General features: G+C 39.6%; 1 protein-coding gene across 4 annotated transcripts in view; it reads right to left on the bottom strand.

Annotated features, from left to right (window-relative positions):
* LOC149267640 (uncharacterized) overlaps positions 1-15,816 on the bottom strand; it is a 38,955-nt gene extending 23,139 nt beyond the window's left edge. For all 4 annotated transcript variants that reach the window (XM_089433774.1, XM_089433778.1, XM_089433780.1 and 1 more), the window contains exon 1: positions 11,951-15,816. In XM_089433774.1, coding sequence (XP_089289900.1) covers positions 12,006-15,524 — 3,519 coding nt within the window. In that variant the 5' untranslated portion in view covers positions 15,525-15,816 and the 3' untranslated portion in view covers positions 11,951-12,005. The remainder of the gene's footprint in view (positions 1-11,950) is intronic.
* Between the last annotated feature and the right edge of the window lie 1,477 nt (positions 15,817-17,293).

Here is a 17,293-nt window from a genome sequence, read left to right as displayed (position 1 = left end):
CATGCGACATGCGATAAGGTAACGGACCCGAAATATTATAGATATGAGATCATTCTTGATCTCAGTAACCCCCATGAAGTAGGATTGAATGGATTCTCCTCTATCCATCTTGATGTCTTTCAGCTTGTTCTTGAGAGAGAGAACTTGATTTGCATTATTTACTTTGAACATCCCAACTAGCTTGTCATACATCTCCTTAGATGTTTCCAAATCAGAAACATAGGCAACCAAAGGCTTGTGAATAGAATAGCCAATTTTCTTAGTTTTAACCTCACCTTCCTTGTACTTTGTTTATGCAACTACGGATGCATTTGAAGAAAGCTCCACTACTCTTCCTTGGACATAGTTCATGGCATCATTTTCTTCCAATATGAAATCTAGAGACAATTTCCATGCATGATAGTTGGATTTGTCCTTAAGCTTGTCCTCGAATTTGAAGTAAGATGTAGTCAACATTTGGACTAGTTCCAAGCTCTTGTCCAGCAACTTCCCTTAGTGATTGTTTTTCCTCACTCTTGCTTAGGCTTTGTCTTCACCTGAGCTCTGAAACCATGTTAATTTTAGTTAACAATGGTATGTTCTATGCTTTAGCACAATTTACTTCAATGTTCCTTATTAGCCCAATGACAATTTCCAATTTCCAGTAGCAATCACATTAACTTAAACACATTAACAATAAATGCAGATAGAACATGAAAACATGTGCAGAAGACAAAACAAGACAAGAGGACACAAGATTTGGTGGATGCTAGGGAAAAACCCCAATGTGGGGAAAACCCTTTGATCAAATCTTCTTAATATTATTAAATAGTTCAGCACACAGAGAGAGTACATGAATCAAATTCACTTGCCCAATACATAGACAAAACAGCCCTGACAAAATCAACAGTCAATAATAGTCAACTGCGGCCCTAACCAAAAAGTCAACGCTTGTCAAAACAGCACCAAAACGTCCTCCAAGCAGCTCGATCAATAGCAGTCCAATTCGGCCTTCAAAGAGAGTCAAAGTCAACCCAAAATAGTTCGATCAAACCCAATCAAAAGAGAAAGAAACATTGTTGTAATTTCTACAGTCAAATTTGATGTCAACGCTAAAGTCAACATGCCCAAAACACCTCAATTTTTGTGCCCACCAACTCAGCCTGAAAATTGAAGTCAAAGATGGTCAAATCAACGTTGGTCAACGCTAGAGTGTTGCTCTGAAATTTCAACCTGTCTTTGTCCTAAAATTTTCGGCCTCCTACCACACGTGCAAAGAAGAGAGAGAGGTTGCCCAGCTATACGAACCAATCCAGCAAAGAGAGAGAAATGAAATGATGTGATGAGTGATGTCCAAATGAAGAGAGAGGTCACTCCTATTTATACAATTTGTTGAGGGTGAGGAGACACATCCATTGGGCTTCTTAAGCCTACGTTTGACTGAGGGCAACATTGACAATTTGTGTATGAGAGAGAATAAATTCAAAATTCCAAGTCAGAATGAGATGATATTTATATCAAAATTGGACCTCTCGAAGAGAGGAATCCCAATGCAATAATCATCTACATCATATGAGCTGTCCTAAGGTGGAATTTGGCCATAGTTATCAATTTTAACAAGTTGTTAGCCAAGAATACCATTTCAGTAAAGTTGGAGATAAAACAAACATGTTAGCTATCCTTGCACATGTAGAAAGGGGGATCTTATATGACAAATATTTGGCTTCCAAATAAGACAATCATGGTGTGCATCATTTGCTGCTGGTATGATGAAATATGTGATGCATTTTCAAAATGATTATAGTGCACGTTTGGTAGGATTTTTCATTCCCCTCCCCTTGCATCTGCCCAAAAACCTGATTAACCTTATTTCAAAATCATCTTAAAATAAGAGTGACAAGTACTTACGTGTTACAAAATAACCCAAACCAAGCCAATTATGAGTGTATAGCATCTTCAAAATTGGACCTCTCGAAAAGAGGAATCCCAATGCAATAATCATCTACATCATATGAGCTGTCCTAAGGTGGAATTTGGCCATAGTTATCAATTTTAACAAGTTGTTAGCCAAGAATACCATTTCAGTAAAGTTGGAGATAAAACAAACATGTTAGCTATCCTTGCACATGTAGAAAGGGGGATCTTATATGACAAATATTTGGCTTCCAAATAAGACAATCATGGTGTGCATCATTTGCTGCTGGTATGATGAAATATGTGATGCATTTTCAAAATGATTATAGTGCACATTTGGTAGGATTTTTCATTCCCCTCCCCTTGCATCTGCCCAAAAACCTGATTAACCTTATTTCAAAATCATCTTAAAATAAGAGTGACAAGTACTTACGTGTTACAAAATAACCCAAACCAAGCCAATTATGAGTGTATAGCATCTTCACATGCCACAAATAAGTACAAATTCCAATTTAAAGTAGACATCATTGTACAATCTAAGCAAACCTAATTGGGGTCAAGCATGTCATTAGCATTTGTTACATTTTGCTAGAAGGAAATGTTACTAGAATTCATATACTTAGTTGGAATGTACTGTTGAAATAAAATTTTGTTAAAATTGGCAACTAGGGCCAAACTCCATGTGGGTCATCTTATTTAGGGCAACGATATTTTTCTTGGATCCCTCTCATCGAGAGGTGTAGAATTGATCTAAAGATCATCCGATTTCGATAAGTATTCATGGAGTTATGAATTTATTTGTGTTATAAGACAATTCATCACGGTCGACTAGCAACTAAATAACACCCACATGTGCTCAACGTTTTAGTATAAAAGGAGATGACTTGAGAGTCATTTCACATAGACTTCTCTCTTGATTTCTCTCCACTTGTCTTGGGTTCTAGCGTGAGAGAAATCTAAGAGGAAGTAGCCCTAAGACGCAAGAGGAAAGAAGGCTTAACAATCTGCCCTAGACACAGTCCTAAAGATGCACTAGACGCAATCCTCAAGAAGCCCTAGATGCAGTCTATTGTGCAACACACAATACATCAGAAAGGATCTCGTTGAGGAGGATAACATCTGAGTTAGGCCGCAGCAAAGAAAGGAAATTCCAGCATGGATTTCAGGGCAAATAGGGGTCCGAAAGTGTTGGAAAGGAGTTGTGATATTCATTGGGATAGCAGCAATAAGATGGTGCTGCTAACACATTGGAACAGCAATAATAAAATTGGGACAACGACCACATTGGAACAGCAAGCACAATTGAGGCAGCAGCAAAGACATGTGGTAACAAAGGCACAATTGGGACAGCAACAATGACATGTGGCAGCACAGACACAATGGGACAACAGCAAGGTACTGCAAGGCTACAATGGAACAGCAAGCAATCATATGAGCAACAGTCACTAACAGTGGGGCAACAGTGCATCATAGGAGCAACAGTCACTAACAGCGGGACAACAGTACTAGAAATGTGACAGCAAGGTGACACATGAAGTTTGAATGCATGATAGTGCAGCAAGATGCATGGGCAGCGTGATAGCAATGATGGCATGGTACAACAATGTTACAATGACAGCATGATGGCAATGATGCCATGGTACAGCAATGTCCCTAACAATGGGACAGCAGTGGCTAGCATGGTGTTGCTATGGCACATGGGACAGTTGTGGTAGCATGGTGCAACAATGGCACATGGGACAGCAGTGGCAGCATAAGGTGCAGCAGTATGATGTGTGCAACATGGTTATGAGGTCCAGCATAGTGATGATGGGTGTAGCACGGTGAGGTGCAGCACAATGATAGGTGAAGGAGTCACCTTGGAGAATCAGTTGAAGCAACATGTCTTCAACAGAGTTCAGCTATCTCATGTATCATCTCCTTAGAGATGATCTATGCTCTTATTTAGATAAGTCAAAGTGTTGACTTCTGTTGTAAATGTACTCTGTCTCTCTCTCTCTGTGTTGAACTATTGAAGAACATATAAGAAGAACTGATCAAGGGTTTCCCCACATTGGGGTTTGTCCCTGGCTAGCGCCACATCTTGTGTCCTCTTGTCTTGGCTTATTGTGACCTATGTTTAAGTTCTATCTACAATTTACTTTACTGCTGATGTGATTGCTAATCTGGAAAATATATTGAGCTAACTGTGAAAATTGAAATAAATTGCTCTAAGCATAGAACATACCTAAAATTCACCTAAAATTAAGCCAAAATCTATTTGGATCACCTTATTTATGGCTTCTGATATTTTTCCTAGATTCCTCTCATTGAGAGGTGTAGGATTGATCTAAAGATCATCCGATTCCGATAAGTATTTGTCGAGATATGAATTTATTTTGATTATGGACAAATTGTCAAGGTCGACCAACAAACTTATGTAGGCTTAGAAGCCCAACAGTCATGTCTATTCAACCTCAACGTTTGCATATAAATTACAAGGAGCATTCTCCTCATTTAGAAAATTCAATTCACTCATCTTCTCTCTCTCATACGCATAAAAGGAGCCTCTCTCTCTCTCACACGTGTGGCTAAAAGGAAGATGTCCTAGGGCAAGGAAGACGCAGAAAGGAGGATGCTAGGGCAACAGGTCATCTCTTTGACCAACGTTGACCAAGCGTTGACCTTCCAGAAGTGCGGATTGGGTGTGGTTGCCTCTCCTAGGCAGGCCGCAATTTTTGCCATGAAAATCGAGGTGATCTAACCTCTGGTTTGACCGATGTTGACTACCCTAGTTTAGGGCTGCAAGTTGACTTCAGAAATCTGCAAATTGACTAAACTTTTGGGGTTGTTCAAGGGTTGTTTCTTCAGGGTGTTTGAGGACAAGTTGACCAGAAATTGACCAAGTATTTTATAGGTCAATTTCAACTAATTTGACCACGTTTGACTTTGTTGATCTAGGGTTTGTTGCTGCTGATATAAAATTACAGAATTCAGATTTTGTACTATTTCTCTCTGCTGAACTATTGAAGATAAAAGAAGATTTGATCAAAGGGTTTCCCCGCATTGGTGTTTGTCCTTGGCTAGCCGCCACATCTTGTGTCTCTTGTCTTGGCTCGTTTTCTGTTGATCATTTAATGTTCTATCTGCACTTTACTTAATGTATATGTGATTGCTAATGGCTAATAAGAAAAAAAATAAGTAAACTGCTCTAAGCATAGAACATACCATAATTTAACATGGTATCAGAGCTAAGGCGAAGACAAAGAGCAAGAGCAAGAGCAAGAGCAATCACTAAAGAGAAGGTTGGCAAGGCTATCTTAAAGAAATCATGGGGTCCTCAACACACTTCCCTGCTAAAGACAAACTCCGTGAGAAGTCTGACTCTCACGGATGGAAGATGTCTCTCGATCTAACATTAGAAGAGCAGGAAGTGTGGGACCATGTGAGAGGCGGGATTGTTGTGCCTCCATCAAATACATCCGCTACTGCTAGGAACAAATGGACCAAGGGAGAAGTCAAAGCAAGGAAGATCATTCGAGACTCTATCGACAAACGCTTGGTGGCCTATGTTTCCAAGCTGAACACCTCCAAGGAAATCTACGATACACCGGTGAGTTTATTTAAAGTTAATGATGCAAATCAAGTCTTGTTTCTTAGAAATAAGTTGAAGGAAATTAAGAAGGGCAGAGATGAGAGTATGCAAGCATATTTCTTAAGGATCACCGAGATCAAAAACGATATCCTATCTATTGGGGAAGTAATTCCTGACAAGGAAATGACACTGACAACTCTTGGAGGACTGCCATCTGAATGGTATATATTCAGGACTACTCTTCTCAACAATAACGTAATTCTTGATTTGAGAAATTAATGGCTAGATGCATTCAAGAAGAAACAAGAATGGAAGAGCAAGAAATGCCCATACTTAAAGATCATCCCTCTGCCTTTTCTTCTCATACTAAAAGAAGAAACAATTCCGGGGCTAAATTCAAAGGAAAGGCTAGACCTTTGGTGGAAGAAAAGTGATGCAGGAGCATGAGACTTGGAGGGAAAAATCTACAAACTTATTTCAAAAATCCAAAAAAAAATCTACAAGCAAAGGAATGGGATCCTTTAGCCATCAATTTCCATGCTTTTCTAGTTTAGCATAGAGATAGAATCTAGGAATAAATCATGATGTAATAAATGTTAAATAGGTAAGCTGCAGTGGAGATTCTCGAGGAGAATACCTCGCAGAACATCTAGGATTAGTTAGCATAGTGGAGGTTCTCGAGGAGAATGTCTCGCAGAACTGATAGTAGTAATAAATTTAAGCCTCTGTTTTAGGATCTGGTTGTTAAAACGAACCAGTATATATGTAACTTTTATGTTATTGTAAAGGGATTTAGACCACATGCTTTTACTGCATATTTCTCAAAGGAAGAGGGTATTTCTCTATGTATTGGTCGATCCCGGAGGTGTTGTGACCTCCGAACCCTTTCTGTGCATCTAAACTTGTATTTGGTTGTTAAACTGGTATTTATGCGTGTATTCGGCTTCGTTTTTTCTTCTGAGTCTTTATAACAATGCTTCAGCCTTGTTTTCCAACAAATACATCGATTTTGAAGCCTGTTGGCGTGCGTTTCCTTTATATCAATGTGCCCTGTTTCCTTTATATGCATTGTTGAGTTCTGCATGCGAAACTATAGTTTACACTAGAAAACCGTGAAAAACTTAGTCAAAATTGAGTTTCGGACTTGAAATCCTATTAAATATGGCCGATACCCTTATCGGGTCCGCAACCATTATTGCATCGCACTATTTGAGTGGAGAGAGACTAGCCCTTTGAAGTGCTGAAGTCCGAAGTGTGACATTCGGATCCGAAATATTATAAGGGAGGTTTTATCACCTATCGAGTCCGCGGACTTATCGCATCGCAAGTCTTCAACGGGAAGAGCTTAGCGAGGGAGTATTGGAATCGTCGATTGCAATTGTCGATAACTCCACGTGTTATCGCATCGGAAAGGACCGTTATGTTATGTTTTGTTCCATAGGAACTGCCGATAGCGATTGTCGATAGTGTTATTCCATTTTATGGAGTAAAGACCCGCCGATAGTGTATTTGCGTATTAACGCATCCCTTTGAAAAACCCCGCCGATAGTGTATTATAGCCCTGGCTGCTTCGCAATGATGGAACCTACATCAAATGGATGTCAAGACTGCGTTCTTAAATGATGTGATCAAAGAGGAGGTCTATGTGGAGCAACCTGAAGGATTTGAAATTTATGATCAAGAATCTCAAGTGTGGAGGTTAAAGAAGGCCCTCTATGGGCTAAAGCAAGCACCCCGAGAATGGTATGAGAGGATCGATAGCTACTTGATGAAACTAGGATTCACTAGGAGTGAAGCCAACCCTAACCTTTACTTTAAGATTATAGATGACAAGCCTCTCATATTGGTGCTATATGTTGACGACCTCTTTCTAACAAGTGCAGACCCTCTCATTCACGAATGTAAGAGGGAATTGGCTTCTGAATTCGAGATGAAAGACCTAGGACTTACGCACTATTTCCTAGGACTAGAAGTCTGGCAGAAACCAGGGAAGATTTTCCTATTTCAAGGAAAATATGTGGTGAAGATATTGGAGAGATTCGGGATGGTGGACTGCAAGCCTGTAACTACCCCGATGGAGCTTGACTTCAAGAAGTTAAGTGGTAGCGAAATGCTACCGAGTATCATCAACTCGCTGGAGCATTAATGTTCTTGGTGAACTCCCGTCCGGATATATGCTTTGCAGTCAACACATTGAGCCAACATATGGTTGAGCCTCACCACTCACATTGGATTGGTGCCAAGAATCTGTTGAGATATCTTCGTGGCACAATCACTCATGGGTTGAGATACACTGCCGGAGATGTGAGACTACTTGGGCATATTGATGTTGATTGGGCAGGCAGTGTGGTGGACCAAAAGAGCACTTCCAAGCGTTGTTTCTCTTTGGGATCTGCCTCGATATCCTGGATGAGCACGAAGCAAAATTCAGTGGATTTGAGCACCGCCGAGGCAGAGTACATTGCTACTAGCATGGCCTCCTGTGAGTCAGTCTGGTTGCGAAAGCTCTTTAGTGAGTTGTTTGGATTTACATTGGATACCACCGTGATTCTGTGTGACAACCAGAGCGGGATTCGTTTATCAGAGAATCCTGTATTTCATGATCGCTCCAAGCATATCGATATTAGGTACCACTATATTTGAGATATGGTGCAGCGAGGAGCAATAAGACTCCAACATATCGGTACAAGTGAACAGGTCGCCGACATTTTGACAAAGCCCCTAGGAAAGGTCAAATTCCTGACTTTTCGAGAACTTGGTGTCGTTCAGAGACCCTCTTATGGGGGTCGCATATGATGTATTGAGCTCTGGGAGCTCCAGGGGGGTGCAGGGTACTTCTTGGAGCAACATGTGACCACAGGATGACTCACCATCCCCTGGTGGAGCACTATGTACCATAGTTTTTAAAACTAGCCGTCCTAACCGGTAACCGGTCAAACCGGCCAGTCAACAAGGCCACCGGTCCGAACCGGCTGAAAAACCCAATTAGCAAGGTCATTTCGCCTATTTTGAGCCCTAACCGGCCAATTTAGGATGGAACCGACAGGTTTGTGGTCAAACCGACCGATTAACTGCCATGGCTGCAGAGGACCCACGCAGCGACTTTAGGGTCTGTGTACTCGATGCCACTTTCATCAGTAGAATGTCTTTTGGTATATATTATCTAACAGGGTTCAGATTGCAGTTTTGATAGAAGATTTCAGTTCTATGTTTTTCTAAGTAGGTAGATTAGAAATTAGACTAGGACAGTTATTGTGTGTTGAAGAATTTTAACTTAACTGTGGTGTGATTGTGAAGGCCCTTTTTTTAATTAAATCTTACTGTAGACCGATATGATATCTGAATATTTATCAAATCAATGTTCTATCATCAAGCCCATTACAACAACAATGCAACCACCTATAGTGTAACTGTGTAAGATACCCCACTTGGAATATCTTGGAAATCCACGAAATTTTTCTGAGTTTTTAGGTAATGGTTTAGTCACTAGTGTGGTAATTTTACAAACAATTTGTATATTGAGTGTTGTAGGTGATTGTTTTGGGGTTTTAACTCCAATAAGAAAGCACAATGAACATTTATGCAATACGAAACTTCAATATCACATAAATAATATAACAATCATACAGTAGCAAGGATTTTAAACATGCCAATACCACTTGTATTAAAATTGAAAGTACACCTACCACTGATAGCCCATGTGCCAGCGAAGAAATGTGAGATAGACTAAAAGATACCAACAAGAAAATAAGAGATATGAATGTATATTAGTTTTGCTTTAATATATACAAGATATCATGATCCCCCAGCAAGGTGACCAATCATATCCCCTCTATTTCATCCCTGCTTATCATGCTTTTCCAATGTTGCAAAAAATGAATATAGTTGTTCATTCAGGCTATGAAAAAACAGATTCTAGTATGCCCTTCCAAATAAACATGAGTATTATGTTTGTCAATGCTCTAGTTGTTTACAATATCGATGTTCTATGACAGTGACTATCATCAATCCCATTACAACAACAATGCAACCACCTATAGTGTAAGATACCCCACTTGGAATATCTTGGAAATCCACAAAATGATCATGTGTACACTCATCAGTGTAGACTTGTAGTAGGACAATGACCTCATAGCTTGCAACATTGTTTTTGGAGTTTATAGGCCATTTAGAGCCTCAATGCTTATGTATTTTACTATTTTGTCGATGATATGTATTGCACTCAGTGCCATTTTAAAATATTCACCTTTACATGGTATATAAATGAGCAAACTTTGCATATTTTGTCTCTATTGGCTTGGAATCATGGTTTTAAATCTTAATAATAGTTTTCTTTCATTAAAAATTAATTATTTAATGTATTTTTCTAAAACCGATTCGTTTAGACCTAACCAGTCCCTGTTCGATCGGTTCTGGTCGATAACCCGGTTCATTAGCTGGACTGGTCCGATCACCGGTTCCGGTTTTAAAAACACTGCTATGTATAGGGTAAAGGTTCAACTTTCCCCTGTGACACCCCGTGGCGACTGTGGAGCAGGATGATTAGTTCTCCTGTAGGCCAGGATGATTAGTTCTCCATGGCATCCACTGGATAAGATGATTCGTTCTCCTGTGAACAGGATGATTAGTTCTCCTGTCGAGGCATCCTACCCATGCAGTCTGGGCCTCATGGGAAGTACCTCTCATCTGATCAATGAGCAGGGAAATGAGGATAGGGACCATAGTAGTACTATGGATGGACACATCATTGTATCTACCGTACTCCCTATGCTAGGATGACCTCCATTGATCTAGGATCAATGATACTGATTTGGGATTAGTGAGAGTGGTTCACACTCTGAGACTGACTCCAGGTCAGTGGAGGATGGTATGATACATCCTCGATCATTTCTTCTTCTTCATAGTTCGAGCAGAGCAAAGCAGAATGGGGTCAACTTGTATAGGACAATGCATTTGATGGATGGATAGCAACAACGGTCTGACGGATTACAAATAAAGTTCTCCCTAGTTGAGAGGGAGTGTTAAAATTGGCAACTAGGGCCAAACTCCATGTGGATCACCTTATTTATGGCTTCTAATATTTTTCCTAGATTCCTCTCATCGAGAGGTGTAGGATTGATCTAAAGATCATCCGATTCCGATAAGTATTTGTGGAGATATGAATTTATTTTGATTATGAACAAATTGTCAAGGTCGGTCAGCAAACTTATGTAGGCTCAAAAGCCCAACAATCATGTCTATTCAACCTCAACGTTTGCATATAAATACAAGGAGCATTTTCCTCATTTGGAAAATTCAATTCACTCATCTTCTCTCTCTCTCTCTTACGCATAAAAGGAGCCTCTCTCTCTCTCACACGTGTGGCTGAAAGGAAAACGTCCTAGGGCAAGGAAGACGCAAAAAGGACGCTAGGGCCATAGGTCAGCTCTTTGACCAGCGTTGACCTTCCAAAAGTGCAGATTGATCTGACCTTTGGTTTGATCGGTGTTGACTGCCCTAGTTTAGGGCTGCAAGTTGACTTCAGAAATCTGCAAATTGACTGAACCTTTGGGGTTGTTCAAGGGCTGTTTCTTCAGGCTGATCGAGGACAAGTTGACGAGAAATTGACCAAGTATTTTAGAGGTCAATTTCAGCTAGTTTGACCAAGTTTGACTTTGCTGATCTAAGGTTCGCTGCTGCTGATATAAAGTTACAGAATTCAGATTTTGTACTATTTCTCTCTGCTAAACTATTGAAGATAAAAGAAGATTTGATCAAAGGGTTTACCCACATTGGGGTTTGTCCCTGGCTAGCCGCCACATCTTGTGGCTCTTGTCTTGGCTTGTTTTCTGTTGATCATTTAATGTTCTATCTGCACTTTACTTAAAGTATATATGATTGCTAATGGCTAACAAAATAAACTGCTCTAAGCATAGAACATACCATAATTTAACATATCTGCAATTTACTTTAATGTTGATGTGATTGTTAACCTGGAAAATATATTGAGCTAAATGTGAAATTGAAATAAATTGCTCTAAGCATAGAACATACCTAAAATTAACAAATTCGATGTTCAATGTAACTCTGTCAGCTTACACATTCAGCTAAGATATATAAGAATATTGGAGAGGGAATTGAGAAATACAAAGTCACAAATAATCCCATGATGATTATGCATGTGTTTGCAGAAAGAAGACAAACAAAATAAATTGCATCTAAATTAATAAATAACATCTTATAAAAGGGCACACTGAATACTTTCATGAAATTTATAAAGAAAGCAGAAGCTGATACAACGATTAAAGATCATTCAAACAAAGCAAAGATCTGTCAGACAAACCAAAAAAACAACAATTACTTATATAATGGATGGATATACATAAATATATATTTAGATATATGAAAAATGCATCAATAAAGATGGGGCCTTTTGAAACATCAAACCCATTGAAATCTATTCAATGCCAAAAACTGTTTGATAGTGAGGGATAAGAATGATACCTTTGAAAATGCCACGACTGCTTATTACAATATACATAATTGAAGTTACATGTGTTCAATACAATCTTCCAGTGCACTCTGCAGAGCCACAATAACAACTTTTCTTTTTTATGTTGCCATCAGAATCTCGAACTTGATCCAGTTTGTAGTTGTAATGATAAGAAAGCTCTTGCAGTGGAGGTATATTCTCAGCAGCAAAAAGCATAATGTGGGGGACAGTCTTGTCATCATGGTCATAGAGCACATTTTGTGCATAAAGATTTGGAGAACAACTGTGATTGATAAATCTTCCTACACCTCCATACTTGGCTGCATCAATTGTGTAACCTGAATCTTCCACAGTTTCAGCTATAGAATGAGAGGGAAGCTCGTTGACTAAACCAGCAAGCCCATCCCAGAGAGATTGATCATTAGATCCACTTCCAATATCAAAGAGATATTCATCATTTCCAGTCCGTTGTTCAGCCTCCATATCAGAAAGAAGTTCACCAGTGTATTCACATATGAAACTACCAGAAGATATCGAAGTCAATGAACGCACTCCCCAACCCCTTTTCGCAGTTTTGAAGACTTCAAGTTCAAGTTTCACACCATGCTGGCTCACTCTATTGTGACAAGTTGGAGGACACTTGCAAAACGGACCACACTCATGAACAAGGGGCTTTGCTTCCACAATAGCACCATTGTAGTTATAAGGAAGTTCGCCTCCATTCTTGATTGCACAAAAACAACTTTCAGAATCCGAGCATCCATCAACACAATCGCAACCTCTTGGGGGTGTAGGATTATACCACGATGGATAGATTATTTTGCTTGTGTACTCAAAAGGTGCTGGACCACTTTCATCATCTATTGTATTGACAACAGATATAGGTCTTGTTTCTTTGCCATGAGAGATATCTCGCTGGCGAAGGCCTTCCCGACATGCCAATGTCTTTGATTTTCCAATTGTTCTCAAAATATTCCAAGCTATCTGAGGCTGCCCTGGCATTCTTCTCAACTGAAATTTAAATACTGAAAATCCAGTGGTCCCTTTTTCCTGCCAATATTTCTCAACAAGATAAAGTCCATCATATGTGTATGTGATACCCGCCTTGCTCTTTGAGCCCTCTTTGCTACCTTTGGCTCCAAAAGAACTTTTAGACTCCTTCAATCCACGGATTACTCTCACAGGTGAGTTTTCATCTATACAGTTTTTAAGTGACAAGTTTCCACGCTCTAGTTTTTGATCCTCAGCCTGCTTTTTATCCATACCAGAGTTGTTTCCACCCTGCCCAGTGTATATTAACACTTCACCAGTATCGATATCATCTGCATAAGCACCTGACGCCACAACACTAGTCGCAATTATAGTGTTACCTTGTTTCAAGTAATCAATCCCACCTTGACTTTGCCGATGAAGGCCTACAATGCAAAGCTCGATCCTGTAATGAAATTCATCTCCAACTTCAACTCCAGGAACAGGGCCCACGATCTGCTTTCCAGTGTTAACCCACTTATTATTTTCCTTAAGAACTTGAGATGCCTGCACATCGGGCCTTTTGCGCGTGTTAGCTTGGCCAGATCCTTTTGTATGTGTTTCTTCTTCTTGTAAGAATTTCCTATAAAGCACCTGAAAGAGTCGCATGGTTTCTCGAACTTTGGAGCGAGTGACTGTTCCATCCCCATCAGATTGCCCTTGTGCATTACTAATAGTACCATCAGAGGGTGTTAGAGCAAAATTCACTGCTTGAACATTGCTATTCTTCTTACCAGAACCAGCATCATGTGCAGGAGATGTTTTCGTCTTCAACTTCTTGTCAATAGTAGAATCGCCAGCACCATCATGTGGAGGAGAGGATTTTGTCTTCAACTTCTTATGGTCAGCACCATCATGTGGAGAAGAGGCTTTTGTCTTCAACTTCTTATGGTCAGCACCATCATGTGGAGGAGAGGCTTTTGTCTTCAACTTCTTATGGTCAGCACCATCATGTGGAGGAGAGGAATTTGTCTTCGACTTCTTATGGTCAGCAACATCATGTGAAGGAGTTGCTTTTGTCTTCAACTTCTTATCGCTAGCACCATCATGTGGAGGAGAAGCTTTTGCCTTCAACTTCTTATGGCCAGCACCATCATGTGCAGGAGAAGCTTTTCTCATCTTCCGGTCAGTAGAGAAATCACCAGCACCATCTTGTGCAGGAGGGAAGTTTTTCTTCGGCTTCTTGTTGATAGTCTGGTCACCAGAACCATAATGTGCATTAGAGATTTTTGTCTTCGACTTATCCTCAAAGGTCCAATCGACGGGACCATCATGTTCGGGAAAGGCTTTCGTTTTTGGCTTCTTGTCAATACTATGATCACCAGCAATCTTGCCATTCATCTCGGAAGCCTGTGGGCTTTTGGCCTTGGGCAGAGATCGTGAAGGACCCTGTGAATCCATTGATTCTTGCCCGTCTTGTAGGTTATCTAACTTCTTATCCACGATCAAATCGCTCTCAATCTTTCCGTTTGGCATGGAGGGGCGCAAAGTTTTAAGCTTTGTAGGAGATTGCTGATCAGCCAATGAATCCATAGTGTTGATGTTATCCTCGTGTGGGATATTGCCTGGCACAACAGCTAAAGGAACAGCGGCTTCTACGCTGACTTTGTCAACCGAAGACATACCATTCTCGGCAGCATTAGGGGGGGAAGGTTTCTTTTGCTGGGAAGACTTGGGTGTGTGGGAGGATTTGGTTTTAAGAGCTGCAACAGCTTTGAGACACTCTTCTCTGGTCATTGGGGGGGCATTTCGCCCGCATCCTAATGGAAAATCACGCAATGCTGATACAGGGTGTGAAGCAAATTTAACGGGTACTGGCGTTGGAGGAAATTCAATGAGTGGCGTTGAAGGAGAAGAGGCTTCAGTTAGGAAATGGCAAATATTCATCTCAGCATCAGAAGCGGCAGGAGGAGAAGATGGAGATGAAGATACCTCGGTAGTATTAATTATAGCAGCAGCAGGAGGAGGAGGAGGAGATGGAGCCGAAGATGGAGATACCTTGGTATTATCACTCTCATAATCGTTTGCAGCAGCGGCAGAGAGAGGGGGAACAGGAAGAGAATGAGATGGAGATGACACCGAACATAGTTTTGTTTTATCACTTATTGCAGCAGCAGCAGCAACAGGAGAAGATGGGGATGAAGATACCTTGATATTTTGATCTAACGCAGCGGAAGCAGCAAGAGGAGATGGGATTGAAGACACCTTCGTAATATCATTTTCATTTTCATTTACAACCTCCGCGGAATGTTTATTATTAGCTTGTTGGGTTTCATCATTGAAAGGAATTAGGGTTACTGGCGTGGCGCATCTCCCACAGCCAGGAGGAAAATCTCTAATTGCAGAGGGTTTTCGCTTCTTCGGCTTGGGAGCAATGTCCGCAGAACCATTATCGACGATTTGCTTGCTCGTATTCGTACTCTCAGTACGACTATTGTCTCCAAACTTTCGTTTGCGAGAATCAGAGGAGTTTAGATTGGACTTACCTGTATTGGAAGATGGAGATTTTGCAGCAGAAGGTAGAGGCATGGTGGTTGGGGTCACAGCTTCCGCCATTCCTCTGCTTTCTTTGTTTCCCTTACAAAGCTAAATTGGGGTTCATTTATCCAGCAATTGAAATTGATTCCTGCGCGCAATCAGCCATCAACCGACCCCTGGTTCCTCAATCTCAAATGCATGTCATGCCATTTAAATGCGATGGGGATCTACCAAAGGGAAATCGAACACACGGACAGAGCGAAAGAACACATCCCACCAACTGAAACGATACGATATTATGATGGCAGCCACGTTGGGTAAATACCCTGTCTCCTCGTCTGGAGGGAAATTTGTTTTGAGAGGAAATTTGCCAACTCCAACAACGTTTAAAATAGAAAAAGCATCCACATTAAAATAATCCAAATTAGTTCAAGTAATTAAGAAAAGACTAATAAAATATAATAAAAATCCAAATTATTATTATTATAATAATAATAAATATATTTAAAATCCAAAATATTATTATTGTAATAATAATAAATATAATAAAAATCCAAATTATTATTATTATAATAATAATAAATAAATTCTGGACATATTTAGAGAAATCCGTTAAAGATTTTTATAAATTCAGGTTATAATGGTTAAACTTCAAAATTTTAGGTGTATTAGAGGTTTTTGATGGTGCTGAATTTATTTCCACCATTAAAAATACAATTCAAAACACTGGCTCCACAAGAATTTTTGAAATTTTTTTGCCCAAATTCCGACCACTTTTAACCAACAATTCCTCTGCCTCATTAAACAACTCACCAAACTAATCAGATATAATAAACATTATTACCAATTACCATTGATAAAATTAACCACTACTCACATATAATAAACACTATTACCAATTACCATTGATAAAATTAACCACTACTCAGATATAATAAACATTATTACCAATTACCATTGGTAAAATTAACCACTACTCGCTCACGTGGCATCTTAAATAGCAAGAAACAACTCAATAAACCATCATTGTGCCACGTTACAACCTAGAAGATTAATGTGGCCATTCTAACTTAAATTCTTCGGTACCCTTCAAAAAAATATTTAAATTTTACTAATTCACCGAATTTGGCCTTTTTAATTGTTAATGTATCGAGTTAGGGTAATTGCCTATATGTTCTTGATCACTTCAATATCGCTTGCGGTTGTCTTTGCTTTCAAGGTTCATACCATTATTACCCAAATACTAAATCTAAGCCTATTTTTTTAATCCCTAGTTTGTGGTTCAAGATGAGGAAGAATAATATCGGGAAGTTATTACTCACTTTACTAGTGGAATCGCGAGGTTACTTAAGGTTAATAGTTATTTTGTTTATAGAGGTGGAGGAATTGTTTGGATGGTCAAAAGTGGTTGGAATTTGGGTAAAAGAATTCAAAAAATGGTTGGAATTTGGGTAAAAAAATTCAAATAATCTTGCATTAGTAGCATTTGAATCATGTTTTTGATGGTAGAAATGGTTCGGCACCATCAAAAACCTCTCATGTACCCAAAATCTAACCTCTCGTGTACCCAAAATCTTGAAGTTTGATAGTTGTAACCTAAATTTACAAAAATCAGCACCATCAAAAACCTCTCATTTACCCAAAATCTAACTTCTCGTGTACCCAAAATCTTGATAGTTGTAACCTAAATTTACAAAAATCCCTACCAGATTTAATCAAAATATTACCAGAATTTCCATGATTTTCAAGGCAAAAAAGTAGTCCAGTTAGACTACTACGTATGTAATTGGGCTAGTTTTGAATTTGTGTGGGTTTTTGTGTTGAGCTCATGTTAGTGGTATTTACAA

Source organism: Pinus tabuliformis, chromosome 6, assembly GCF_031772625.1.
Source record: "Pinus tabuliformis cultivar Carrire ecotype Pingquan chromosome 6, CPIR1, whole genome shotgun sequence".
In the NCBI taxonomy this organism is placed as follows: Eukaryota; Viridiplantae; Streptophyta; class Pinopsida; order Pinales; family Pinaceae; genus Pinus; species Pinus tabuliformis.
This window is presented reverse-complemented; position numbering and strand designations above follow the sequence as displayed.